Here is a 27,314-nt window from a genome sequence, read left to right as displayed (position 1 = left end):
TGACAAATTCATCTTTTCATTACATTCTGTTGTCGCTGTAGCTAAGTAACACAAGTAAACAGCCAAATGGCCTCATCAATGAAACAATGAAATAATTGACGAATAGTTTGACATCGTTCACATGAATTACTGAACAACATGAACAACAACTTTGAACGGATGACGCCTCCAGGTGTACAACAGTTGGTTCAGATCACAAGAAACTACCAACAGAATGGCCAGGCAGCAGACTTTCTCTTTCCTGCCCATCAGCTGTATTGAGCTCCTTGAATGGTAACAAACAAGCAGAAATCTGTAGTAATGGATCATGTTGCTGAATAATGTCAGCTTTGCAAATTCACAAGGCTAAAAATGGTTGAGTTGGTGACAGCAACTTATTGGTCAGTGATCCATTTTCAGGTCAGTGATCTTCTGGCAATGTCTCTTCTATGTACCTTTTTTTTATCTCATAACGTCCTATGTGTCATCTGTAGCTGCAGATGCTGCACCCTTTTTATTCCTCATAACTCTGCTTGCTGGAAAGTGAAGCCTCGCATACAGTGGCCTTGGTGCTCTAGATATCCTATCAAAGCCCCTCACGCACACAAATCCTGCACATGTTCCGAACAAATATAAGCATCTATGATAATATTCCTGAGTTAAAATGTTACTGGAACCCTCCCAATTAAAATAAAAAGAAATTCCACTCATAGCATTCTTTCCACATCAGCAAATTTTGTATACTTTTGTTTACCTCCAGTATGAAAATCCTTGACAAAAAATAATTCCCAAACTTTTTCTTTCTTGACAAATATAAACCGATATGTGAGATAATTATATCCTTTTTTAAATCATAAACTTTATTGGGGCATTTCGCCCTACACACTCCCAGAGCAACGCCCTGTTTACATCCATACAATATTTGCTTGTGCGACAAAATAGATCATATTTGGCCATTATTATATTTTAATGTATTTATATTCATTGAGTAATTTAATACAAGTAGATTTTGTATGAAAACTACTTCCACATATGAAAAATACTTCCGCATACTATGCAGTTATGGACTACGTTTTCTTTTTGCAAATAATAGGTATTAGAGATGCACCCTGGGGCATAAAAAGGTCAAGAAACAAATGACAATAGCTTTAGTTTTGATCACATAAATCCCCATTATGCAAGTAAAAAACAATCTTGAAGGAAACCATGATTGTACAATGTGTTGTGTGCAATCATTTGCTATGTGCTTAAGCGATCACAAAAAAGACATCTCTCCATTTCTTCATGTTTTTTTGTACTGGATATCGCAGACAGTAACAAAAACATTTAGATGATTACCTTTCCAAAAGCAATGTTGTATTTCTTCAGTTGTTAAACCTGCAAAAGAAACATGTAAGTCATAATCAGATGCACAACCTAGATGTGGTAATCTATTATTAACCATTGTCTTTTTTCTTAGTGTTTTCCAGTAGATCATAATCTGCCAAAGGTATGCTGCTTATTTATACAGGCTGTTAAAGCTACTATGGAACTCCAGTTGACACATGACAAATGGATATGGGAATACATTCTGGTGCTTAACAGTAACAAACGCAATCTGCCAATCTCCCGTAAGTGAATATGAAACCACATGAAAATTGATTATCTAGGGGGACAACACTAGATTTTGCTAAATGGGTCAGTTCTATTAACATCTAGTCCTTCCCAGTTCCCACGTTGTTTGCGTAATTAGCCATTTTTTAGCAAATGTTAAGGTTTAAAGGATTTTATCACAAATTGCTAAGTGATTTGTTCATTTGCGTACAAACTCAATTCAAGAACTCATAGAGCCTAACCCCCTCCTTCCTCCATCCATGCTTACACATTTTGTATTTGTAGTTAAAACACTAGGCTCCCACGCCTCTAACATCAACATGAATGCCTCACATTGCACTTATCTTGTATTTGAAACTCCATCAACGTAGGTTTTCATGCCTTTAACATCACCACCTATGCCTCCACACTTGCGCTAATCTTGCATGCAGACATATTTTACCTATTTAGATGAGTGGAAATGAACAACTATCGAGGCTTGCTTGGGAATAAGATCCCGTCTAATATGCACAAACGGGATTTTCATAATGAGTCTTCTAGTTTGGTCAGGTGACTTCATAGCTTGAGCATCATTTGATAACATTGCCCCTGGGTGCGTGGACCTGCTTGATTGAGCTCAGCTCATTGACAGCCCTTCTTACTGAAATGTGTTATTTGAACAACATTTTTGAAGCAACGGTATTGATTGCAGGTGGGAGCTCGGGGGTGGTAGTCTGGATATGAGGAGGGAGCTGTGGCTGCCAACCAGCAAGGTGGATGCAGTAGCAAGAGTGGTAGTTGGTCTGCATGTGGTAATTGGAAAGGTCCTGTCGTATAGGTTGGTGGTGCATCCTTGTAGATATCTGTACGATGGACTTGGCAGTTGACATTAGCGGGGGTGGATCTATGTGAGCATTTCCTGGTGCATACGCATCCAGGCCACAAAAAAAAAGATTGCGTGCTATATTGGGTTGCTCACCAGGTCTAAAGAATATCTCCCTGCATATCTACACGGGCCATTGCTACATTGAATGTGGCATTGTTAGTTAAGAGGCATTAAGGCATGGCTCATCATTTTATTTTATTTTTGGACTGGCTCGTCATTAATTTGACACCGATAATCTGAGGTCAAATTGTTATTTTAAAGGTTATCCAGGATTCCAGGTGAGATGATGCATTTTGCAAATGTTGATTGATATGTCAAATTATATATGCCAAGCATTGCCTAACCCGTTACCATTTGATCTAAAAAATTGTTACCATTTGAACATCTTTTAGTTGAAATTGCATACTCCATCCGTCCCAAAATACAAGGCGCCCTTAAATTTCGCTGGTCAGCAACTTATAACTTTGACTATGATTTGAACTTATAATATGCCAACAAAATTAATAAATATATATGAAATGAAAGAGATTTACAAGATCAATGATACCGTTTATACTTTCTGACACCTTATAATTTTGTATATATTAGTGGTCAAAGTTATGCATCAAAGACCATGCGAAAAAAAGCCTGCCTTATATTTTGGGACGGGGGATGTACATTATTGCATCGATGTTGATGTTGTGTGCCTAGATTATTCTTCCTAGCTATGCCCTGGGCACTAAGTATTGTCGATGGCCAGCTAGATGGTCATATATGCCTCAAACTAATCTCATGGCATATTAGCATCACTAAAGTAAGTCCAACAAACTAGTAAGTGGGAGCACAATAATAGTCAGCAAGTGACAAGAACTGAAGTTATGCTGTCAGTACTTTATTTTGGATATCTCAAACCTTCTTGGTCCATCTCTATGGTTCAAAAGATAGGAACACACACGGTTCTCATTTATTATGGAAATACCTTTAAAGATTGAAGGAACTGAAGTTCCAAAATAAACTGTTCTCTTAGGAAGGTCCCATATCCATCTCCTTGGAACATCAACTGGGTTTCGGCTTGAGTCATGATCAGCAAATACCTTCAGTATAACATTTGAAGTGACAAATAAATTTGGTATCAGGAATATTTGCAAATTGTAATATACCACTTAAACTATTGTCAGCTATAACTACTTTCAATCATTACCTCATTTACTTGAAAATATGTCCCATTGAGTGGAAAACTTCCTCTCATAGCTGTTCGGCATGGTACCTATTTGAGTTTAATCAACAAAAAAGATAGTCAGACACCACCATTTTAAAGATATAAATACACAGCCTCATTGGATCATTAATAACTGGCATACTGAACTTCTATACAACATGTTTAAAATATATTCAGTTTCATCGTAGTGTGGATATACATGGGACATGGCGGGTCAACCAAATGAAATTTAAGCAATGGCAATGTTTCTTGACTTCGACATGGCACAAATCGCACAATGAAAGAATGCAAGGTCACAATGAGGGTAGTAATTGGTTTGCTTCTCGCACACTCCAAAGGACCAGTCCATCGATCTCACTGTGTCATGCACAAACACCGAAACTGTACACCCACTAACACATCACACTAAGATAAGCCATATCGTCTCGTTAGAACACTCAACATCTATCAGGTATTCAGGCTTTTAAGACTACCGAGAATCATTTTCTAGTCTCTTCTTATTCTTCTCCCTGAAATATAACTTACACCAATTCCTACAGGACATCCTGCTGGTCGGACATTCGTATGGATCTTTGATCTGCCCCCACAATGTACTTGCTGCTACCGAACCAAGCTATGTGCAGAAGCTGACTTGACCAACCAGCTAAAACGATTTAACATGGTATGACCAGGCTGCAAATTGAAATGCTTGTTTGAATAAGAAACTTGCGAGTCAGCTGGTTCCTGGTTGGTACTAAAACAAAGAAAGAATAGCACGTCTTATTTCAAATAATATAAAAGCTAAGGCTCTGTTTGGCATCCAAGTTTTTCTAAAACCAAAGTACTGCCTCTTTCCCACGAAGGTTGTCTGAGATTTCTCAAAATTTGGATGTATGACAATCTTCATGGGACAGAGAATAATATAAAACTGCAGAATTTCCATGCCTAGGCAACAAATACTTCAGTTTTGGAAAAAGGAGGTCCAAACCTCCTTAGTGCAGTTTTGTAAGAACAAAGACAGTTTTTGCTATAAGGCCAAACACCTCGAAGTATTAACCATGGTACTTTACAAAAAACGATGCTGCCAAACGCAACCAAGAAACATAATATACCAGCTAAAACCGTGAAACTTGGGTGGCTATTCCACTAATCAAGCTCTTCCTGCAACCCTGGCGATTAGCTTTTTCAGGCGACTCCCGCAACCCTGGCGATTCTCAGGCGACTCCGTGACGCCTCTCTCCCCGCCCCGATCTCTCGCCGCCGCTGGTACTCGCCGGTGCGCCCCGCGGATCACCATGTCGATTCCGAAGTGGACGGCGGGTTTCCCATCGTTCGCAGAAGAAAGGAAGATGGCGGAGGTGGGGACGAGAAGGGAGAAGGAGGCGGTGTTGGCGGAAGAGAGGAAGCAGGCGCTGCTGCGGTGGAAGCTACTGATCCTCCAAATCAGCTTGGTGTCGCCGTGGGCGGTTGCGCAGATGGAGAAGGGGTGGCGGCCTCAGCTCTCGGGGCAGGGTCTCGAGGAGCAGGTAGCTGCGGCGTTGGCGATGATCAAGTTGAAGGATCCAGAAGACCCGAGGCGGCTAATGGCGGAGCAAGGGCTAGAGGATCCGGAGAATTGGACGCCGTGAAGACCTCGATCCGGGGCTCGCCGCTGAGGCCTTCTCCATTTCGGCTTGGCGGTGAGAGCTTGAGGGCTGAGGGCTCTGCTGATCCTCGAAGCTCTGCGGCTTATCGGCGGCGGCTGGAGAGGATTCGGAAGGGAGATCCGTCACCGACGAGGAGCTCCTCGCCGGAGAGGTTGGGGGAATTGGTACAAGCCCACAGAGACGGGCCCCACTGCGCAGCCGCTCCCTGCTGGCAGCCATTGGTGGCCATCGATTTGATCCTCCTGATCGAAATCGGGCCGTTGGTTGCCTATCGGGGCTGGCGGGTTTCGAAAATCCGTCTTCAGTATTGAATATAGCGGTGGCTGTGTCGGCGGTCTCGGACAACACTCGCCTAGTCGGTTCTAGGGTTCCGCCTGGCTCCCAGACTCTTGTCTGGGTCAGGAAGGATCTGGTCCAGGCAAAATCTTTCACTCCAGCCGATTGTCATCCTGCCGGGGCTGGTTTTCTTCCCAAACCGAACGTGATCGAGTTCAAGATCGTGGGAGCGGAGAAGGAGGATCTCGTGAGATCGTCAAGATGGCGGGAAGTGGTCGAGGTGCGGGGGAGCTGGTGGTGGTCGAGGCCCTGGTGGTGGCCGTGCTCCTCCAACGACAACTGCGACAACGAGCGCGGCTGCAAACTCCCTTGGCGCTGCTCCTGATCTGGTTCTGTCAAGACGGAGTTCCCGCAACCCATGATGCAGCAGATGGGGAGAGCTGGTCAAGGTATGTACCCAATGATGCAACCCAACATGTGGAACATGCCAATGACCCAGTGGTCGCAGTTTTTTGGGAATCAGCAAATTCCTCCACCTGGTTTCAACCCTTTGATGATGATGCCGCAAGGAATCGCTCCTAGCCTTCCCCAGCAAAACAGCCAGAGCAGCAGCGCTAGTCTGATTCCTTCACAGCAACAACCTTCTGGTAGCAATAAAAACAAAAAGAAGAATCAGAAAGGGGCTGCTTCTGATGGTTCAATTCTGGTTCAATTCAAAGAACAGTGGGAATAGGGCTGGGAATTCTATGCAGATGAATGTTGCTTCTGGGCCTAGACCTATATTAAACCCCAAATTCAAGAGATGCTTTATCTGCAGGATCACTATAGTGAACTTGGTCACTATGTAGGGCTTTGCACCAGGATCAAGAGATGCTTTATCTGCAGCTGGGCACCATATGGACAACTGTCTGATGTGGTACTCTCTACTACCCACTGCTCAATACTGGGGGAGTGCAAATCCTGGTTTGGGGTTCTTTCATGTGGAGGTAGAGGGGCCTGAAGCAGTCCAATGGCTGAACATGGATAATGTTGGTGTGGTGGTGGTAAAAGAAGGAGAAATTTCTGCTGAAGAGCTTGAGAAGTGCTTCAATGATATGTGGAAGGTCAACTGTTTCCTGGTAAGGTTTCCCCCTAGTAAGAGAGTCAAAGAGTTAGTGGAGTATCCCTCCATCAACCTCAAAAAAGATGGTGTGGTGATATACTTTGTTAACTGGGAAGGAGAGGCAGAACCTTTTGAGGAATTCCACGAGGTATGGGTGAGGATCACTGGTATCCCTGCTAAGTGGCTCACCTGGAAGACTATCTGCCAAGTATCTACTACTTGTAAATATTGACTAGCAAGGCATATTCAGAAGCTTCTACAGAGAAGTCAGAGTCAAGGTGTCTGTGAGTGACAAGTCAAAGATTCCTTCCAACAAGCTTTTTGAGATGGAGCAATGTTTTTTCCTGATTGATTTCCTTGTGGAGAATGAAGGTGAAGCTATTGATCTGGATGAAGATGATGATGAAGATCCTGGACAGAGTAATGAAGGAAACAAACTTGATGATGATGCAGATATTGGGGAACAAGAGCAAATCTGGGGGGAATAACAGCAAAATGGAGACTGAGCCTTCCATCCCTCATGGTGGAAGAAATGTCTCTAGGTCTGCTGCTCAACAGGGAGAGAAGTGTTCAAGCTAAGGTGTTCGGCAAGGAGGCACACATCCCCACTGATGGTGTTCTGGTTTTAAGGAGTGTTGAGGAAAACATTGGGAAGAACTTGATTCAACAGTTTGATGCTGAGAGTGATGATGATGGTGAGAGTATCAAGGAAGGGAGGGTAGACCTGGTGAGCAACAACCCTGATCCTCCCATGCCTTCCATGGCATGGAAGGAGAAGAAGCATTGAGGCCCTGTTCAAGCTACTAGGATGAGCTCTAGAATTCCAAGGGATGGCAAGAGTGTAATTGAAAAAGCACAAGACCTTAAGAAGGCAAAAAACCTGGAGATTCCTAAAGGTAATAAGATCTTTGGTTTTTCCAATTCTTTTGCTGCCCTTGGTAATCCTTCTTTACTTGATAAGGCAAAAAATGCTGGCATTAGCCTGGGTCTTATAACAAAAAAATGTTGATGCTGTCATTGATAAGATTAAAGAGGTTGAAACTAAAAGACTGATTTTCATCTTTCTAATCCTGCTAGTTTTCTTCCTAATGACATTAGTCTATTAGTCTATCTGTGGAAGAACTGAGAGTAGGTTTGGAGGATAGAGTTGAGGTGTTATCTGATCAGGATGATCACATTAGTGATGTACCTGATGAAGATGAACCCTGGACATTAGTCCATAGTAGAAAAAGGGGTAGAAGGAAATTGATCTTTAAAAATGGTAGTAGCTCCAATTTGGAACTCTAGAGGCTTGAATTGGCATAAAATCACTAGAGTGCATGATCTCATTAGAGAAACATGCCCTGATTTGGTTCTGGGAGGATCACTGGTTTGGTTCCTGTTCTCTGGCCATTCAATAATGGGAGACCTATTTCCTAGTGAATGAACAGAATAAGTCCATTGCTGATCTTTGGGATGGGTCTTCCCTGAAAGTAACTTTTAGGAGATGTTTTGACCATAGATTGATGTTGCAATGGCTTGAAATTCAACAAATTGCTCAAACTATTTCTTTTAATGGTACAAAGGATAGTTTGATTTGGATGTGGGAAGCTAGTGGTTTATACAGTGTGAAATCAATGTATGTTGTTATTAATTTTGGAGGGATTAAACCTGCTAATATTCACTGTGTTTGGAAACTTAAAGTGCCCCCCAAAATTCATTTCTTTCTTTGGTTACTTTTTCACAACAAGTTGCTCACTAGAGATAACTTGGTTAAAAGACAGAATGTTGATGACTTAACTTGTGTGTTTTGTAATGAAGTGGAGTCCTATCAACATCTCTTTTTTGATTGTGTGGTGGCATCAAACTCTGGAGAGATATTGTTATAGCATTGGGTCTTAACCTTAAAATTTTAAGTATGCATGACATTTCTTCTCTCTGGGATGATAAAAAGAAGAATAATAAAATTAATATGATCTTTGTTGCTATGTTTGAAAACTATGTTGAACAAGGTGGAGGATTCAGCTCGGCTACCACCGTTGCTGTTGTGGCCGGAGCCTGGTTAACGCCTCAGAATAACGCCTCAGAAGAAAGCAAGATTAACATTGGAGGTTTGTGATATGAACAGCACAAGAGGATTTGGCCCGCTGCTGGTCACTGCTGAGGATTTGGGGAGGACACTGGAGCCGAATGATCTAATCCTGGTGGGTGATGGTGCAAGATTCCAGGTTTTGAACCACCCTTGAGCTTGGAGGGGTGTTGTTTAGAATGAGGTTCAGTGCTGTTGTATGTGCCTCAATGTTGGCTGGATTTTCTAATGTTGGTGCTTTAGAACTGTTATGTTTTGGGTTGTGTTTTGTAAGATAAGTGTGGGTAAGCAGGAACGTATGATCGTACTGAATGCTGTGTGTGGTTGTGGCTGGTTTCAATATATTTGGAGCCGGGGCGATGCCCTATTTCTCTAAAAAAAAACGTGAAACTTCAATAGCACGTCATATCTGATACAATTGTCTAGCTTAGACAGCAGATGTTCAACCAAAACGTAAGTTCGTGCTATAAGAAACAGTTTGTCTATCAGATTAAGTGATAAATAAATACTGATTATAAGAATAGCCTTTCCAATGAACACTTCATCTCAGTAACATATCTGCCAACTACAAATCGTCCTATTGGATTTGCATCTTCGGCTCATAGAACCAGTTGAATTCTGGACCAAGGCTGTTCAAAGAATTTTCTTCCATGTTTTTTCTTTCTATTTTTTCTTAAGCGCTTCTTTGGGACGGAGGATAGAAAATTTCAGAATACGAAAAAAGCAGCAAGAAGATGTCACATACTATGGATTCCACCGGATGTTAAACATAGGAAGTTTACAAATGCTGTTTTTGGATGGTGTTCAGGATTTTGGAGGAAAACATAGCGCCGAATTTTGGAGGAAAACAAGTTCTTGGAGAGAGAGGATGCATCGGATTTCTCTAAGTAAAATAAAATGAGGTTTAAGCTCACACTGACTTTATTATGGAATCAGGTGATGGAGAACAGTAGAGAAAATAAAACATAACTAAACTTTAGTCCTGGCTTCTACACACTTCTATAATATTACACATAAGTTGGTCCTTTAGTCATATGTATTATAGTGCTTTTTTTGAGAAAACGCAAAGGACCTTTGCGCTTCATATCATTGAAAAGATAAGAGTTTTGGTTACAAGTCTTCTAAGAGACGCAGTTACAGGAAAAAGGAGGGGTGCCTAGTGCACATCCCAGCTGGTTGGCAGCACGAGTGCACGACCCGATGGCCAAGCGCCCCAGCCCTAGCCCATACGGTAGCTTCCTCTTTGATCTTGTCTAGCAAAACCTGTGTGGACGGTCGAGCCCTGTTGAAGACGCAGTCGTTTCTGTGTTTCCAGAGCATCTGGGTATTAGCAATGTTGCAGTTAGCGAGCCGCTCGGCAGTCCAACAGCGATCTTGCAGGGCCAGCCATAGGAAGAATTTCACCTTCTGCAGGACAATCTCCTTAACCGAGCATCCATCTAGCCATCGGTCGTCCCAGAACTTGGCAGCCTGGCCATTGCCAAGGATCATCGCCATGGAAGTAAAGAACAAGGCTATTATAGTGCTTTCTAGAAGTGTCTCAAGAATGTTCTAGTTATGGGTAGAGCTAAGTTGTGAGGGCTCATGCAGCCTATAAATAGAGGCTCGGACCTCTACCCTGGACCAGACTATGTACCCTCTTTTATCAATAATAAAGAGAACTTTGTGTTCTTGTCTAGATCTTGTGTGTTGAGAGTTTTGGACTGAACTCTTGACAGCCCCGCCCCAAGAGCAATATCTAGCTCACGCCCCTAGAGCGATATCTAGTGCAGCACGTTGAAGCGGTTCCTTCAACATTTATGTTGTACACGTTGTAGCAGCAAGGTGGAGTTGTTCCTCCACAACCTTGTGCTGCAATCCATAGGAATTTGAAAATTCTAAACTATGATCCAAAGGGCCCTTGCAGGGGGAAAAACCTAAAACTTCATCATTCAAAATTCCTACGGAAGTCATACAATCATGACAGGCCTTTAAACGGTCACAGAAAACTCGATAAAACATGCTAAACTGACCAATACATTACTAGTTCCGACTGGTTTCCTGAATTCAGGATCCAGCCAGGATGTATAGTTAGACAGTTGTCATTTTTCTCTGGTAAATATTGCATAAATTAACAACGTACCAAAATTGTTCCTCTGACTTTCTGAGCCTGCGCCTCCCGTATACTGTTGCAACTAAAGCATGCACTGCTGTCACATAGTTTACCACTCTCATAGGAGTTGCAAGATGTCTTGGGTGCGTCAATTGACTGAGCTGTTTCACCTGTTTTATATTTAAAATAAACATCAAGAACCCTTGATCGTACAGGAGTATGGCAGCCATAATACTTCAACTTATATGTGCTTCTTACCTGGGGTCCATATGGAGAGCAGATACGGGCAAGGATCATCAGGCTCTCTTTGGTCATACTGCACAAAGTAAGGAAATATCATCATTATGATCTTCATTCTTTGCTAGTACAGTTTAATTTCAACAGTGTGTTATGAACTCACTCCTTCCAGAAGTGGATGTGAGTCTGGCAATTCATAGCTGCAGCCATGTAGAAATAGAGATGTCAAATAATAACATTTCAGATATAGATCCTGTGTAAACTTCTCGAATACAACAAAACATGACGGTACTATAATTATCATCAATGATACTGGATTTTTGGAAGACAGGACATACACTTGATGCTCTGTTCTTAGGCGACTAATGTTCTTGAGCCTAGGAGTTGGGATAGATGCAGCTTCTGGAGTTATCGCAACCAAGGCACTTGACATATCAGCATCTTCAATTTCAATGTTATTGGCTTGCATATAATTCTTGAGATTCTGTGCGAACTCCTCAAAATTAAGCTTGATTGTAGGAATTTCTTCAGGATCATCTAAGAAAAGATCCTCTATGGCACTCTCTTTTATGTCTTCTGTCTCTGGTTCTGGTTCCGGACTTGCGGGCTCTTCAATGATTGGCTGGCGATTATCCAAAACATTGTCATGGGCATGTGCATTCCAATCAAGTTGATTTACAGGCCTAGAACTTATATATGGCTGGTGGCAGCTCTCTGCAGCAATTGGGTTTGCTGACGTAACTAAACTCTTCTCTTCAGGTCCAGGAAGAGCAAGCCTAGCACTGTATGAAAAACAAACTTGTTAGCGACATACAGCCATCCATTAGCACTCCATTTCTTCTATTGAGAGAGCTAATAGCTCCACTGGATTTGTCAAAACTATTAAACGGGAATAAATTCTTCTCCAGCGAGCCAATTTTATGCAGGGGGTATTATCAGTTGTTACCGTCAAGAAAGTAAATAGATTGTTATCCAGAAGGGGAAGTATTGTAGCTGCCAAATAACACACTGTAATACATAGTTACACAAAAAATAGCTCCCACAAATATTTGATTATCCTAGTAGAATGTATATGAACATACACATATCTTCAGACATTACCTCGCAAATGCACTCGCAAAGTGCTTACATTCAGCTCTCATTGGGCACGCATTGCAATTTGGCTTACTTTTTGTACAGAACACCTGACAAGGAAAACAGAGTAAAACAATTTCAATAACACACAGTAAGCCAGTTACTAAATTTTGCTTTACTAATTTGATATATCTCATGTTTACCTTACCAAACGTTATCATTTGATAGTGAAGCTCGTACCTGCACAATGTAAATTGTCCTTATATGCCTGTAGATAATTGACCTTTTCCAAAGAAAATATTTAACAGGGTTTCTGAAACTTACAATGTCCGCTGATCAAGCTTGCATAATCGAGGCCAGAGGTACTTCTGTATGTTCTCCAGCATCGGATACCTTCAGCAGTGGATGATCATATTCAGTCATTTGTGTATATAGTACTCAACCCAGCTGTAAGGATTGAGGATACTTACAGCTCCAACAGATGCAACTGAAGAGACTCAGGTAGGGGTTGAAGTGGCACCCATCCAAGCCTCACACATATTCTACCAACATTTGTGTCCACCTACATAATTAGAAGATATAGATAAATCTCCAGAATTAAATGAATAATCATTAACAAAAATTAGGAAAGGAAGAACATACAGGGAAAGCCATATGATGAAGTGTCAAAAGACGCACACACTCTACACTCTTGAGTCCAAGTCCTCTAATACTTAAGAGGTACTCCCTGAAATACACAATAAGAATGTTTAAAATGTCAAAACCCATTCAACAGAACTTTACATGCATTTAGCCCATGGCAACAACGCCACAAAATATAAAGATGGGGTGGACTTAGTGCAAACATCTAATTCAGTCAATCATGTAAACTTCCCACATGAACAGTCGTACAAGACAATTGGATGAGCTACATTCATCTAAAGGTTGAGGTCATATGGGTCAACAAATTTTAGAACAACCATGTCACATGTTAGGGCATCTCCAGCGGTCCGATGCAAATGGACCAACCTGATCCGTTCTGGTCTGCGTGGACAGGAGGACAGCAAGAAGCCAGCCCAGCGGCCCAACGCAAACGGACCAACGTATCCGCACCAGATGGAGGTCAGGACATCTCCAGCAGGTCGACCCATCAGGTCCTGGCCTGTCCGAATCGGTCCACGCGGACAGGCAGACCGGCCACGCATGCTCCAATGGGGCAACCCAAAAGGACCGGCCCATCCGCCGCGACCCATCGGGCCACCAAATTTGGGTAACTGATGCGTCGGAGTGGATGCTGCGCGGACAGCGTGCGTGTCCGGCCGCGCATGCCCTCTTGGAAGCGACCCGAAGGCAGAAAGCTGACCAGTGGCAGCATTGGACGCGACCTGACGGCAGAAGGCTGGCCGGCGGCTGCAGCCAAATTCTGTCTGCATGCCAACCCAGACGGACTATTTGGGTCGCCGTTTTGGGTCGGCCCGCTGGAGATGCCGTCAGAGCTGGCATTGATGGGGGGGAGGGCGTGCTTTTTAAGGCATCTGGCCTGTGCCTGCCTTTCGCCCACGCCATTGTCAGATGCCATGACTACACGCTCCACACCACAGAACGCAGAACCACGCCCCACGCCATGGGCACGTCCTGCCTGTTTAGGAAGTCCCAGAACAACAATGAGGCAAGGTCCTCGCGTGTCCACCGCAAGGTGAGGGACTAGTGGTATGTCCCCTGCCGACTTCGCTCAGCAACTTTACGAGATTGGGGTGCCCGTGCTATGGCCAGATGTAAACCTGCCCACAGGTTGGCTTCTGAACTTGCGTTGGGTGCCGGTGCCATGGGGAGGGTGAGCATGGCGCAATGAGATTCACCGCCGGCGGTTCATTCTCCCGCCGAATCTGCGGGACGATCCAGCGTTCACACTCTACTCATACGCCTGGGACACGTTCAGCGCGTCGGAGTTCAACCCACGTCGCCGAGGCGGGTACATGAGCTACGTCGAGTACTTGAGCCACGACTACGTTGGTGGTCACAAAGACGAGGCGACGGCGACGACAGTCTGCCCGATCTGCCGGTGGTCAAGCAGGAGGTTCAGCTGCTCGAGCTCAGCGAGGACGAGGCCCTCTAGATGGCCATCGCCTAGAGCAAGCTCAAGGAGCTATCCAAGTGGGAGGGCCTTGCCATCAAGCTGCGGGAATCCGCGCTGGTGCAGTGAAGGCATGTCATGCTGCCGGTCACCCTAGCGCGCCATCACACGCATGCGCCACCTTCTGCGCGAGCGCCAGCAACCGCGCTGGACCTCCTCTGTGGGAGCCGCCGGTCTTCATCGACCTCGGAGACGAGAAATACGCAGCAATGGCGCAAACGCTAATTAGCAAAGGTTTACTCTATTTTTTATTTAAGTTTTTTTCGTTTTTCGCCCGATGTAAATTTCTGTTTTATTAATATAAATTCTTATCGGAAAATAATATGCGTCTGGGAAAATAATGTGTCGGGCTGCTGGGGCTCTGCCCCCAGCCCAAACAGATAAGTGATGCGAGAGGGCCAATTTTGTGTCTACGGCAAGATCCAAACGGACCAAAACAGACACTTTAGGTGTCTGAAATGTGTCGGGCTTAAAAAAAAGTTTAGCGCTCCCACCATCTCCAGACCCTATTGAGTCCATGCATCTGAAGTATTGAACTGTTTCTTCCACCTCCAATTGAGATTCTTCTTATCAAGCTTCTAATTTTATTTCCAGAAGAGGATAAATAGCACCAGATACTACTTCTGACCCCAAAAAAATAGACTAGTCTATACTTTGCAGTCCCAAAATGTGGCTTCAGTTATTAATGTCAAACATGATATGTTAGTTAAAGTCTATAAAGCATTTTGTGATGATATGAAAATTGATTTTCTTGTGACCGATACATCTTTAACCTTTTCTGTGGCTAAATAGAATAAGATTTGAGTGGACGGTGCTCCACAGAGACCTTCACCGCCGCCCACAATTTCGAGTTGGCCAACTACCTGCTGATCAATTCCCACGAAAGAAACAGGGGTGGCGGCTAGGGTAGAAACCCTAGCAGCCGCCACCATCTGCCTCGTCCTCGCCGCCTACAATCGGGAATTGATGGGTCCCCGACTCCTCTTCTTGCCACTCCGGCGGCCGGAGCAGGTGGGGACCTGGGACCTGCGCTCGGTGCTATAGAAGGGTCCCTAAAGTTAGAGTTTGATTAACCAGCATCATCGTTATGGTGGCTATGACGGGAAATTCTCATTTGCAACTAGTTGTGCCTGCACCCCATTTTTATTGTGACACTTACAAGTTTTCAAAAAATGAACTAAAATTCTAGACATACATTGTGTTGTATCTTGTGCATCTGTGAAGTTTCATCCAATACGTGACCTGTGTAAAAAAGAGAAGACATCACGTACTATTTACACATCATTTGTTCTTTTTGTATAGGTCACATATTGACATATTTTTAGATGAAACTCCACAGATGCATAAGACAACACAATGTATGTCAAGAATTTTAGTTTGCATTTTTTGAAAACTTGGAAGTGTCACAACAAAAATGGGGTGCGAGCGCAACTAGTTGCGGAATATCTCCTCTCGGCTATGACGACGTTTTGCGGGACAAGAATAAGGTGTACCCGCCTCCTCTTCCGAGTTAGCGACGACCTCACCGGTGGCGTTGAGGGGGGGCGGGAATTCGTCTGGTCGCCGCTTCCATGGAGTGGTGGATCTCGTCCAGTCTACTTGTGGGATAGGTTTGCAGTTACAAGCTTCGGATCAATTCAAGGGTTCAATGGCGACTTCCCGGATGGCTGAGCGGGGCGGTCGGACGGGGATGGAGGGGCGACGGCGGCCCTCCCGCCTCCCGTATGGGACGGGGACGGTGGCCAGAGGAGTGTTGCGGCCTCCCCGCCTCCCGTCGGCGGCACGCTGGTGGCGGACAACGCCATCCCCTCCGCCTCTCGCCGGTGTGGAGCGATGATCTTGGGCTTCTCCCGCGGTACGAGGTCGCCCGGGGCAGCAGCCTTGGGTTCGACGGTGGAGGCGGCCTTCTTCTTCGCCGGAGGAGGTCGGCTGGTTGCTGGGGTGGCGGATCACGAGATCCCACTACCCGGCGATGAAGATCTAGTCGATGACGAGCTAGCGGCGAAGGGGCCACCGGTGAACACCGCGCCTTGACTTCATTCTTGGGGGATGATGGTGGCAGCTATTGGCGTCGTTCCCCTGCGAAGGCATCATCTTTGCTGGCCTCTCCATTTGTTCTCGCCGAGTTGGGGACTCGCGGCTGTCGGTGAAAACCGTGTCATGATTGGCGCGTCGCTTCCTACTTGAAGGCATCGTCGTCGCAGTCCGCGGGTACTCACTCGTGCTGCTCCGGAGGAAACCCTAGATCCATCCAGGATCGGACGATGACGGCGCACCCTGCGTCATGCTACCTCTTGGGGCATCGTTTTTGGAGCAGCGGCTGGATGGAGGTGGTTTTTGGTGGAGTGGTGTTCATCTACCACGTTATCGTCGATGATTCTCAGCGGCGTGGAGCTGCGGGGTATCGAAGACGGACGAGGACTGTTGGACGCGTGCAGGATGGTGGAGCTGTCTGGTGTTATAGTGACATCAACGGCAGGCCTGGCACAGTCAATGCGTTGATCTCGCTTGGAGATGGGTTCGAGATAGATGGCGGTTGCGAACTCTGCGATGTGTGCAATGGCACACCCTCAGGGTTTTGCTTTTTGGATGATGTGCGTTGGTGTATCGTTAGGGAGTATGGCCTTGTTCATGGTCACCCACTTCATCGTAGGTATAGCGAGTTGTCGCTAGGAAGGAGGCTTCAAGTTGATCTTTGTATTTCCCTTGTAAGGCACTGCAAATAATTTAATAAAGCAAAAAGCCGTGTGCATCCTTTGGATGCAGGGGCTATGCTCCTTAATCGAAAAAAAATGCAGGGGCTATGCTCCTTAATCGAAAAAAAAAATGGCGACGACTTCAGCTCTAGGGCAATGGTCCTTAGGGGCACGTGCTGACATGCACAAAGACTTCCCGATTCTCATCAACAACGTCAGGCCGGCTCCGGTAAGGGAGCGGTGATAGCGGCACGTTGACGGCTCGCTCCGGCGGCAGTAGTGGTCGTGTGGTGGTCCAACGACCTTGATGTAATTTTTATTATGTTTGGGGTGCTTTGTACTTCTTGTGAACTCATGAAATAGATTCGGATCTTTCCCCAAAAGAAAAGATTTAAGTGGACGGAAGAATTACCCACCTACGCAAGAACTCTACACTTCTGATTTGATCAATCAAGCCCCTTAGTCCAGATTATGTTCAAGTAGAACCATCTATACATAACACAGTCAACGACGCCCTTTTAAGAGTCACAGCTGATTTGACATACTAACTAAAATTCAATCAGACACCTATACTTTTGCGGACATTAGCATATTGAATGAAAGCAACATCAGATTCATTGTGGGCAGCTGGCCAGCAAGACAAGGCTGCAGTGGGGGTGCGAATGCTGTCCAGGGAAGAAACCTACGGAAAGTCAAAAATGGAGTCGACTAAAAGATAGTTCAGGAAGGAGACGACTTGAACTCAGAAAGTGAGTTTGAAAAACAATTGGGATAGATTAGGAACGTATGGACCAGATAAATCTACTAGGAGGTTTCCTAGTTAAACAATAATAGGTCAAATTAAGAGGTATTTGTACTATTTAGGTGTTGGCTGTGTAATTTTTTAGGGGAATCAAGCAAGAAAAGGCTACCTATTTTCTCAATGGTGTTCTCTCTCAACCCAATTGTTCATAGCATGTAAGTGTTAGTTCGATAACTTCTGAAGAAACCGAGCAAGAAAAATCAATCTGTTCTCTTGTCTCAACCTATGTCTACACAATCTCTTGCCACCATGCTGTTTAGTTATCATCACTTCTTCAGCACAGTAGTTATCCCATTGGTGAATGAAGATTCAGAAACAGCAAGTCAGTAATACAGACCAAATTCCATTCAACTACCAGAACCAGGAAAAATCTTGGCAATGAAGCCTGATTGAAACAAAATATCAATGGAAGGCCTCGTATATTTTTCCCTCAAATAGTGATAATGAGACCATGTGTAAAACAAGTAATGCTATGAATGTTAGCTCACATAAAATGATTTAGCTTACTTTGCTTTGTCTGGATCCACATAGCGCAACCATTCAAGATCAATGGACCCATGGTCTGTCACCAACCGGTTTAGAAATGCCTAAAATGTAAATTGATAAAGATGAGCATACATGACTGGACAATGATATTCCAACAAATAGGCAAATCTAGATTGAAATGAGCGTTTGTTCATACGACTACGAGTTATATCGTACTTCATTTAATAACTACTTCTTGGCATACTTACTTTTATACGCTCCGACAGCATGTTGTTCATCCCTCGCTCTCTAATCGTGTCAGATATTTCCTTCACATCTATTTGCCTTATTGTTTCCCAATCAAGTGCGTCTTTTGCATTCTGACCTCTTTCTTCATTTCCGCGATTGGCAATAACTTCTTTTCTTAAACTATCCCAATCATAGGTTCTCTTTTTACGAGCAACTCTTGCCTTCTTTGTTTTTGATTTGTCAGCAAGAACTTCAGGGAAAGCCTTTTTAGAATCTTTGGGTTTCTCTACCGAATCTGAAGCAACAGCCTGTAGGAGTTCAGAATTTGCTTTCTCGCTTTGATACAAGTTTGAAGAAAAATGAATCGCGTCCTTGTTTTTTAAGAGTCCAACATTACCATACTGTTGGCTACATCCTGACTGGTGCTTTTCACCTCCAATTTGCATTGCTTTGGTAGTAAATTCCTCTTGCAAATTCAGAGTTACATGCTGTTTCACAAATGCAGGTACAGCATCATTTCTTGAAAGATCATTTTCAATGGACTGCTCCTTAGCAAATGAAACCGTCTCTGAACTTGGCGGATGAAAATATTTGTCCATGATTGGTGAAATAAAGTCAACTCCTCGTGTCGTCGCAGAAGGGAAATGAATTTTGTCCTGACTTAAAGATCCATCTATATCATATAAAAGGGCAGTTAAAGAATCAGCCATTTTGGTTTTATCACAGTCAATTCCAGGAGAAGATAAAGAACAATCAAATCTAGTCTCAGCTGGTATGGCATTGGAATCATCTGTTCTGTTAAGGCCAGTATATATTGAGCCCTCTAAATAACTGGCATGTGTTATATCTGGCAGATGAGCTTGGCCATTCTGGTAACTAGAGACAGAAGCATGAAGTGGTTGACGATTGCTGCTGAGATGATGTACTTCACTGGGCATTGACCCCTTGTTTCCACATGGCTCTGAAAATCGATCATATTCCCATAAACCATTTTTTTCATTAAACTTGCTTTTTAGCTCTTGCATCCTTAGAAGTTCTGTAAATGTGGTGGAATTGCTCGTACCATTAGGCATATTTCTGCCAGCAAAGTCTTCTGCTGTAAAATTTACATATGTGCTAGGAAACGTATGATCAGTCATGTGAAACAGATAATCTGGGGAACTTAGAGATGAAATGGCAGAGTTTTGCGATGAAACAACATCCTCCAATGCCACATCTTCAGCTTCAACCACACTTTCAGTCCCCTGTGTCTTGCTCTCGTGCAGTCTAACCGGCAGTGCCCCATAAGAACTATAATAAAGTCCTGCTGCACAGTCTACTCCATCTCCAGGAGAATTTCCGAACAGTCCAATACTGTTGCTTCCTTCTTTTTCTTCTGTTGTAACTAAGGAGGCTGTTGTGTTACTCGCCTCTTCAACAAAAATGCTGCCCTGCAACTTGACAGAATCACCAAACAATCTGGAACAATCTCCATTCTCTTCTGACATGGCATGAAACATCCTACTTGCAGGTATTCTAGACACTTCTGGCTTTGCAGGAAATTTCGCAGCAAGAGCCATAAATGCAGAGCTACAAAAGGTAAAGATAACAGTCAGACAAACAACATAACCTGAGAATGCTGTCCAAACAGCTTCTAATTCAAATAGGTTGTAAGCTTCATTTTACCTAGAAAGATGGTCTGAAACATTCTGAGTAAGAAAAACACCTACTACTGAATCCACAACTGATCCTTTCCAAGGAGAAAAACGCCGATCTCCTGCAAATGGATAGAAGTCATTCAAGAATTACAGCCTTATACGGTCTTCCTGCAAATCTGTAAACACAAAACTGCATCCAATACAGTGCAACCCATTAATGATCCATGACCATCCAATTAACGCAAACTCTGGAGTTTGAACATGAGACCATGTCAGGTTTTGGAATTCTAAACATGGACTAACTATATGTGAAAGAGCATATACTCTGTATATATATATAAGGCCCTATGAGCAGTACTGATTTGAAGGAGTAGCAATACCTTGAACTAGATGCATGCGAGCAATGAATGAATCAATGCGTCCTCGGAATATTTTTCTTTCTTCATCAAGCCATTTCTCCTTGTCCTTATCCATCCCTTCAGAACCATCAACCATATCCGGTTCCATTAATAACTTCCACATTAGGGCAGTTACTGGATCAAGGTTCACTTTGGCCCGAGCAGGCTTTGTTTTCACTTTCCCCTCATATGGAACAATTGCACCAAATTCTCCTTTGTAAGGCACAAGAGCACCATGTGGCTCAGGTGACCCGGTGTCATCTGATTTGTTTATGTCTAAGACTTTTATCTTTTGAATTATGAGATCCAAAGGATCCACCGGGGGAGCCATAGCTCCAGGAAAGCTTTCACCACTTCTTTCCGTATTAAGCCCTCTGAAACCAGGAGCCTCAACCGCATGATGTCCAGAGACACTACAAATATCCTCATTTTGCAATCGATCAGTATTGCTATCTTTGGACTTAAGTTCTGTACCAACCACCTTTTCTTTCCTTGGACGACCTCTAGGCTTTGGCATCTCACCAGGTTTTATTTCTTTTCTAGGCCGGCCTACTTTTCGCTTCTCACTGGCTTTAGCTGCAGTGGTTTCTCCACTAACCTCCACTTGCTGATTCTCATTTCTCAGAACATCAGTACCTGGTGATGAATTGATTGGATTAGTAAGGAGCCTAATAACCTCTCCAGAACTCTCCAGCTGGCAACTATTCTTTTTGAGAGTGTCATTACCTTTTGATTGGGTTGTTGGAATGACAGGGGAACCAACTTTTTCCCCATTGATACTTCTACCAAGCTCGTCAGAAGGACCAATGCAGAAACTATTGTGAGTATCATCTAGAGGGGAAGTATTATGCTTATGCAGTTCAGCCGGCAAATCTGACCCTTTAACTGTGTTGCCTTCCAGAAAGTGAAGTTGCTGACTTCCAGTTCTCGCATTATAACCTTGGTTTCTGAGGGTGTTTGGATTACTGGGCAACTGTGCACACTTTTCTGTTATGAGCCTGAAATGTTCGTCAGGTGCTTCAACAGAATCCCTGCATGCAGTGCCATGCATAGCAGGTCTGTAATGTTGTTGGATCGTTTCTGGTCTTTTACCCATATTGTGTCCTGATGCTCCAAAACTAATCATTCCTCGGGAAGCTCGTGATTTCTCACGGGCTATCAATCTTTGAGCATCAGCTAAGGTAAACACGTTAGAGTTGATAGCGGAAACCACATTTGTATTCCGATTGTTCGACAAATACATAGATGGGGTAGAAATGTTACCCACAGCTCCATTCAGACCGTTGCTATGATTTTCTGTTCTCATTCTTTTGTAATTTTCAGGAAAATATGGCCCCTGAGAGGTTTCGGCATGGCAAGCATCTACAGATGTCCATCCATTCCTTTGTTGTTCGGAATTCACACCAAACAAAATATGACCACCATTGGAAGCATTATGTTCTCCTCTGGTATCCAGTACATGCATATGACATGAACCACGAGAAGCATGAGGTCCAGGTGCAGCACCTGTTTGCATGTAAGAACTGGTCATAAACTTCAAATAGCTGTCTATCGATGTGAGCTCATTCAAATTTGCTACCATGGAATGTCCTTCAATGTGCTTGGGCGGTGAGATGGGGTTTTGTGTCGATCTGTAGCCATGAGGCATTTGGTCGGTTGCCCAAGCCTCTCTTGAGTAAGGATTGGGATTGAAATTTTCCCTCATTGCAACCCCTTCAGAACACTGAGCAGTCGTATTTGAATTTTCAGGAATTCTGTGACAATTAAGCATCTGTTTGTCAATTTGTGTTTCTCTTGCTGAAACTTGTGGAGAAGAAAGCAAGTATTCGGTAAAATTAGTTGGCATCCCCTGCATTAGACTGATTGAACTGTTGAGATCAGGTAAATTTTTGCCTGGCATGCCAGTACAGACCTCTAACAAAGGATCTTTTTGTAATGTTTCCGTTATTCCTGACAGAAGAAATTGTGAAGGCCTGTCCACAAAATTAGCATACTCATTTTGCATCGGATCAGTAGACCTATTGAGGTCAAGTAATATTCCTTTTGGCATATAACGTGCAGGCAAAAACTGTGCATTGGTCATTTCATTGGCTGAACTGTAAATTGGTGTTTCTGTATTATCTGCAGGCAGTAACTGTGGACCAGCCATCTGATTGGCTGAACTGTACATTGAACTGGTGGTAAACCCCATGAATGGCGACCGGGTTTGGACATTACTTTGACTGGTAGAAGACTCGGATGGTTCATAATCCTTGGGATCGATAGAGACCATCTGAGCTTGATATCTAGGATGTGTGTTCTCTTGTGGAACATCCCCATCAATGTTCAGACACCGCTTAGCTGATTTCTGCTTAGACCTGCTGTGTGAATCCCCAGTCTGTTCTGGGGGAGGTTGGCATGCTGGTGTATTCTTGCGGACATATTTTCTTTTGCCAGATGATTTTTCTTCCTTTGCCTTGGCAGGCTTTGGAATTGCAGACTTAGGAGTCTTTGGTGGTTTGAAGACCTTTGGCCTGTGTTTTTTCCTCTTAGCCTTTGGTGGTGGAGTGTTGTTCAAGTCAATAACTTCAGTTGGTCCAGCACTATTTTCAACGTCTTCAACTGCCCCGGCATCATTTCTAGCGACTTCAATTGGGCCAGCAGCACTCCTAATGCCAAACGGATGAGCAGACTCTTTCCCCACTAATGCTATTGCACTATTTGTAGTCTGGACCTCTAAAGTGTCCAACTGAGATGACATCATACTTGAGAAATAAAGATCGCCTGAGCTCTGTGTTTGAGGAAGCCATTGTCCAAAATCCTGCATATTTTACTTTGTCTATTTCATCTACCTGGTGTAAACAAAAAACTCATGTGCCATACGTTTCTATCAAGCTTTTTGTCACTGATCAGGAGCAGCAAGATTGGATCAGGCAGGGTCACCTATTTGGTCTCCAAGTCTCCAGTTCTGCAGCTGCAAAATATCAAGGCACACTTCATCAACCTTAAATATACACAGACATAGAGGAAACTATTAGATATACACAACCAAGACATTATGATTATCTAAAATATACTAGTACTAAAGCAAGAAGCCAATTATCACTTTATCAGTGGCCAACGTGAAACTTCTGAAACTCTTATCAAAACAACAAAACAGAAAGGAACAGAAATAAAGATGCAGATGTAATCCAAATTATCATTGTTAAGGTCCTTAATATATAAAGTTCCACCCTCAATCACCCAGAAACGAGTCTGTCCTAGGAGAGGCACATATCCAGCTCCTTATTTATAGCCTCACGTGATCTTTCCCTTGTGGTCAATCACCTGGTGCCATCCTCACAACAATCTATGTTCTTCTCCTCACTACTATAACTAGTAGAATGTTATCTTTTATCCTCATTACAAATGATATTAATGCCAATGGTAGTATCCTTCATAGTTTTTCTTTAGTTTAGTGTGTGATGCACCAATCTGAAACCTGGAGGGGAAGATGTTCACAGGCTGTTTGCCACACTTCCGTGTTGAGCTAATGGCGTCAGAGTAGGATGTGCAACATGTAAGGTAGATGTCGGTATGAAAGACTCCATTTCTCATGATTGTAAGATAGATGGTCTGAATATTGTCGTTGAAGTACACTTAGTTGGTGGTTGTTTCTCAGTCATCAGTACCGTCATATCAACATTCCTGCAAGCAACCGCAACTCAGTCTCTGATCAAGCACAACAGCTCAGGCAGCAGAGGCACCTTCATGTCTACCGGAGCTGGTGCGATGTGAGCCCTAATGGAAACTTCTCATGCTTGAAAATATTTTTGCAGTGTATGAATCAACATGTGCCTAAACATGGATTGTGAATATTTTTAAAAATTATTTTCTTTGTAGTTAGTGTTGTGAAACAACCATTTCAAATCAGATATATCTCTCATTTAGTACCATACCTATAATTATTTTTACACATTGTGGTTTACCTTTTTGTATTTATGTCTGTCATGCTTACGTTTAGAGGTGATTATGAACATAATTTTTATAGTTGCAATATGCACTAGATAGGTCGTACGTGCACACTTACTAGTCTCACAACCTAACACCATTTGTCCCCTCCCTCCTCTTCCCATTCCCCAAAAAACAAAAAATCCAAGACTCTGCCCTCCCCCACTCGATTCTGCATCAGGTAAGTCGTGCACACTTAATAGTCTCACAACCAAACACCATTTGTCCCCTCCCTCCTCTTCCTATTTCCCCAAAAAACAAAGAATCCAAGACTCTGCCTTCCCCCACTCGATTCTTCACCCGAAGACCCCCCACTCGACCCTACTCTGTTCCCCCACACGGGCTCCCAATCAGTCTCGCCGGCCGCCGGCGACCTTGCTCATGCCGCCCGCTCTCTTCTTTGAGGCCACGATTGTGCGAACGCAGGTACTGTTGGAGGGGCGCTATCGGCGCCACGCCGTCCTCTGCCAGCAGCTTATACCTTCTTTGTTCCCCTGGAGCTGCAAGTGGGAAGCCCGAGAACGTACCTCCCACTTGCAGCTCCAGGGGAAAAAAAGTAGACGCCGGTGGCAGGGGACGGCGTGACACAGGCAGCGACCCTCCAACCCTACCGTATTTGCACAACTGTGACCTCAAAGGAGAGAGCAGGTGGCACGAGCAAGGTCGACGGCGGCCAGCCTGCCGGCAAGACAGAGCGGGAGCCTGCGTACAGAAGAGAGAAGGGGAGCAGGGTCAAGTGGGGTGGGGGAGGGGGGGGTCTTCAGGGTGAAGAAATGAGCGAATCGAGTGGGGGAAGGCAAGCACCGACTCAGCAGAGTGTTGGATTCTTCGGTTTTGGGGGAAATGCGCAGAGGAGGGAGGGGATAAATGGTGTTAGGTGTGAGAAAGAACAGCGAGTACAAGAAGATTGTTGTGAGGATGGCAACGGGTGATTGACCACGAGGGAAAGATCTAGTGTGGCTATAAATAAGGAGCCAGATATGTGCCTCTCCTATAACAGGCTCGTTTCCGGTTGATTGAAGGTGGAAATTTTATGTGTAAAGAACCTTAGCAAAAATAATTTGGATTACTTAGCTACATACTTCATTTCTGTTCCTTTCTGTTTTGTTGTTTTGAGAAGAGTGTCAGGAGTTTCACGTTGAAGCATTATCTGTGGTTGTTCAGACTACACCCTCAAAGGCATCGACTCCACCTATGGATATTAGTAGCCCAATGACAAGAATGTAATCAAATCTGCAACTTGTTTACTCTATTTATTTACATGCTAGCAAAAATGTTTGCACTTGTCTTCATACTTTTTGCATACGTAAGTGGCAATTAGATCAAACAATGTTAATCCGTTCGGTTATGTTTGAACCTGTTAATTTGTGGGCTGTTATGTTGAGCATTTTAATGTGTGTTGTCAATATTCTTACTTTAATATGTTGGTGCTGTTCCTAGTACTCAAAATTGGTTCGAGTTGGGACTAAATGCTGCCCTTTTTAAAAATGGCGACTGATACATACAGAATACCAGAGACCAAAACGTGAATTACAGGAAAAAAAAACGTTCAAACCCAGACATACACGGTCATCCTAAGCAAAACATATATCAAACAATTTTAGAGCAACTATTGGTATGCCAATGCCGGATCGTGTCAGCTGGAGCCGTCCGCTGTCAGGCTTTGTTAAACTGAACGTGGACGCTGCATTTCATGTGGAAAGATGTGCAGAGCTACTGCTGCTGTTATTCGTGATAGCCTTGGAAATTTTATTGCAGGTTCCTATTACAATCTACAGCATGTGGCAGATGCGGGTATGGCTGAGGCCCTTGTGATGCAACATGGCCTAGAACTCGCTGATCCAAGGGGAATGCAGAGAGTACAAGCTCAATCAGATTCAATTGAGGTGATCAACTCATGTTCTGGACAAGATAGGATCTGGGGGGCAGCTAAAGCGATCTTTCCAAATTGCATAACCTCCGGCTGAAGAATTGGTGGAGCGGAGTTTGCACATTGTCCAAGGGAAGCCAACAAAGTTCCTCACGAGTTAGCTAAGCTTTGTTTTAATTCAAAAAATCTTTGTATGTGGTGATGACCCTCCTGGTTTTCTGTTGAATTCACTTGTGAACGATGTAGATATTGTTTAATTCTCAATAAAGTTGCCGTGGTGGCTTTCCATCAAAAGAAAAAAAGATCAAACTTTCCGTTTTGGGCGTTTATGGTGCTGGGCAAAGACACATTCCGGCCGTGTGTTTTGGCAAAGACTGGGAAATAATAGTGTTCCAAAGCAAATTTTCCCTACAATAACCTTTAGCAAATCTAAGCACTAGACGACCCTAACTACATCAGCAATTGGCATCGCATAATAGCAGGGAAAAAGGGAGTAGGAACTTCCGATCTTACCTTATGGTCTCAGGTCGAGCTGCTTGCGCGTCACCAACCTCGCCTGCTCCTTCTCTCAACCGTCGCCGTCGTCGCGGCCAGCTTCTTGCCCGGTCGTCGCTCGCCTCGCGGTAAGGAGGGGGAGGGGGGAGGAAGAGGAAGAGGTGAGGGCCACTGGACAAGACGGGACCGGGCGGCCGGATGGAGGTGCGCCGGCGGCTGCCGCCCGCCGCCGGTGGTGGTCCTGGTCTCGAAGGGGCAGTAGGTCTCTCTCTCACCGGCTCGATTTGGGGAAATGGAGAGCGGCGGCTGCGAGTGAGGGGAAAAGAGGTCTGCGTTTTTTTAATATATTCGGTGGTCTCTTTGACTGACAAGTGGGATTTATGAGGCCAAAATCTTATTTCCGTAGGAACCTAGTTACTTTTGTGATTTTCTGAGAAAAATAGCTAAGTTAGTTTTATGATTTTAGGCACACCTGATCACACCGTCTCTATCGAGATGCCCGGTCAAATGG

The 27,314-nt window shown here is 44.0% G+C and overlaps 1 protein-coding gene across 3 annotated transcripts; it reads right to left on the bottom strand.

The window, feature by feature from the left end:
- On the bottom strand, positions 1 to 27,060 carry LOC124706290 (protein ROS1A-like). Of its 3 annotated transcripts, XM_047237943.1 has the most exons (19): positions 26,822 to 27,055; positions 21,196 to 23,422; positions 20,452 to 21,105; positions 20,100 to 20,190; positions 18,455 to 20,003; positions 18,228 to 18,307; positions 12,752 to 12,836; positions 12,580 to 12,671; positions 12,434 to 12,502; positions 12,313 to 12,349; positions 12,137 to 12,219; positions 11,374 to 11,817; positions 11,199 to 11,235; positions 11,057 to 11,114; positions 10,829 to 10,968; positions 3,618 to 3,683; positions 3,396 to 3,510; positions 1,318 to 1,356; positions 1 to 590 (listed from the first exon to the last, which is right to left on the bottom strand). In XM_047237943.1, exons 2-19 carry the CDS (start codon positions 23,273 to 23,275, stop codon positions 457 to 459), a joined length of 5,853 nt encoding a protein of 1,950 aa, XP_047093899.1. In that variant the 5' UTR covers positions 23,276 to 23,422; positions 26,822 to 27,055; the 3' UTR covers positions 1 to 456. The 3 variants fall into 3 exon arrangements, 2 of the variants coding, with proteins under 2 accessions (XP_047093899.1, XP_047093898.1); XM_047237942.1 differs by having other exon boundaries at positions 20,452 to 23,422; XR_007004383.1 differs by lacking the exons at positions 1 to 590; positions 1,318 to 1,356; positions 3,396 to 3,510; ... (2 more) ...; positions 11,057 to 11,114; positions 11,199 to 11,235 and having other exon boundaries at positions 11,701 to 11,817; positions 12,318 to 12,349; positions 20,452 to 23,422; positions 26,822 to 27,060.
- Positions 27,061 to 27,314: the final 254 nt, after the last annotated feature.

Source organism: Lolium rigidum, chromosome 4 (assembly GCF_022539505.1).
Source record: "Lolium rigidum isolate FL_2022 chromosome 4, APGP_CSIRO_Lrig_0.1, whole genome shotgun sequence".
In the NCBI taxonomy this organism is placed as follows: domain Eukaryota; kingdom Viridiplantae; phylum Streptophyta; class Magnoliopsida; order Poales; family Poaceae; genus Lolium; species Lolium rigidum.
Note: the sequence above shows the minus strand (reverse complement) of the source record. Positions and strands in the feature narration are given on the sequence as shown.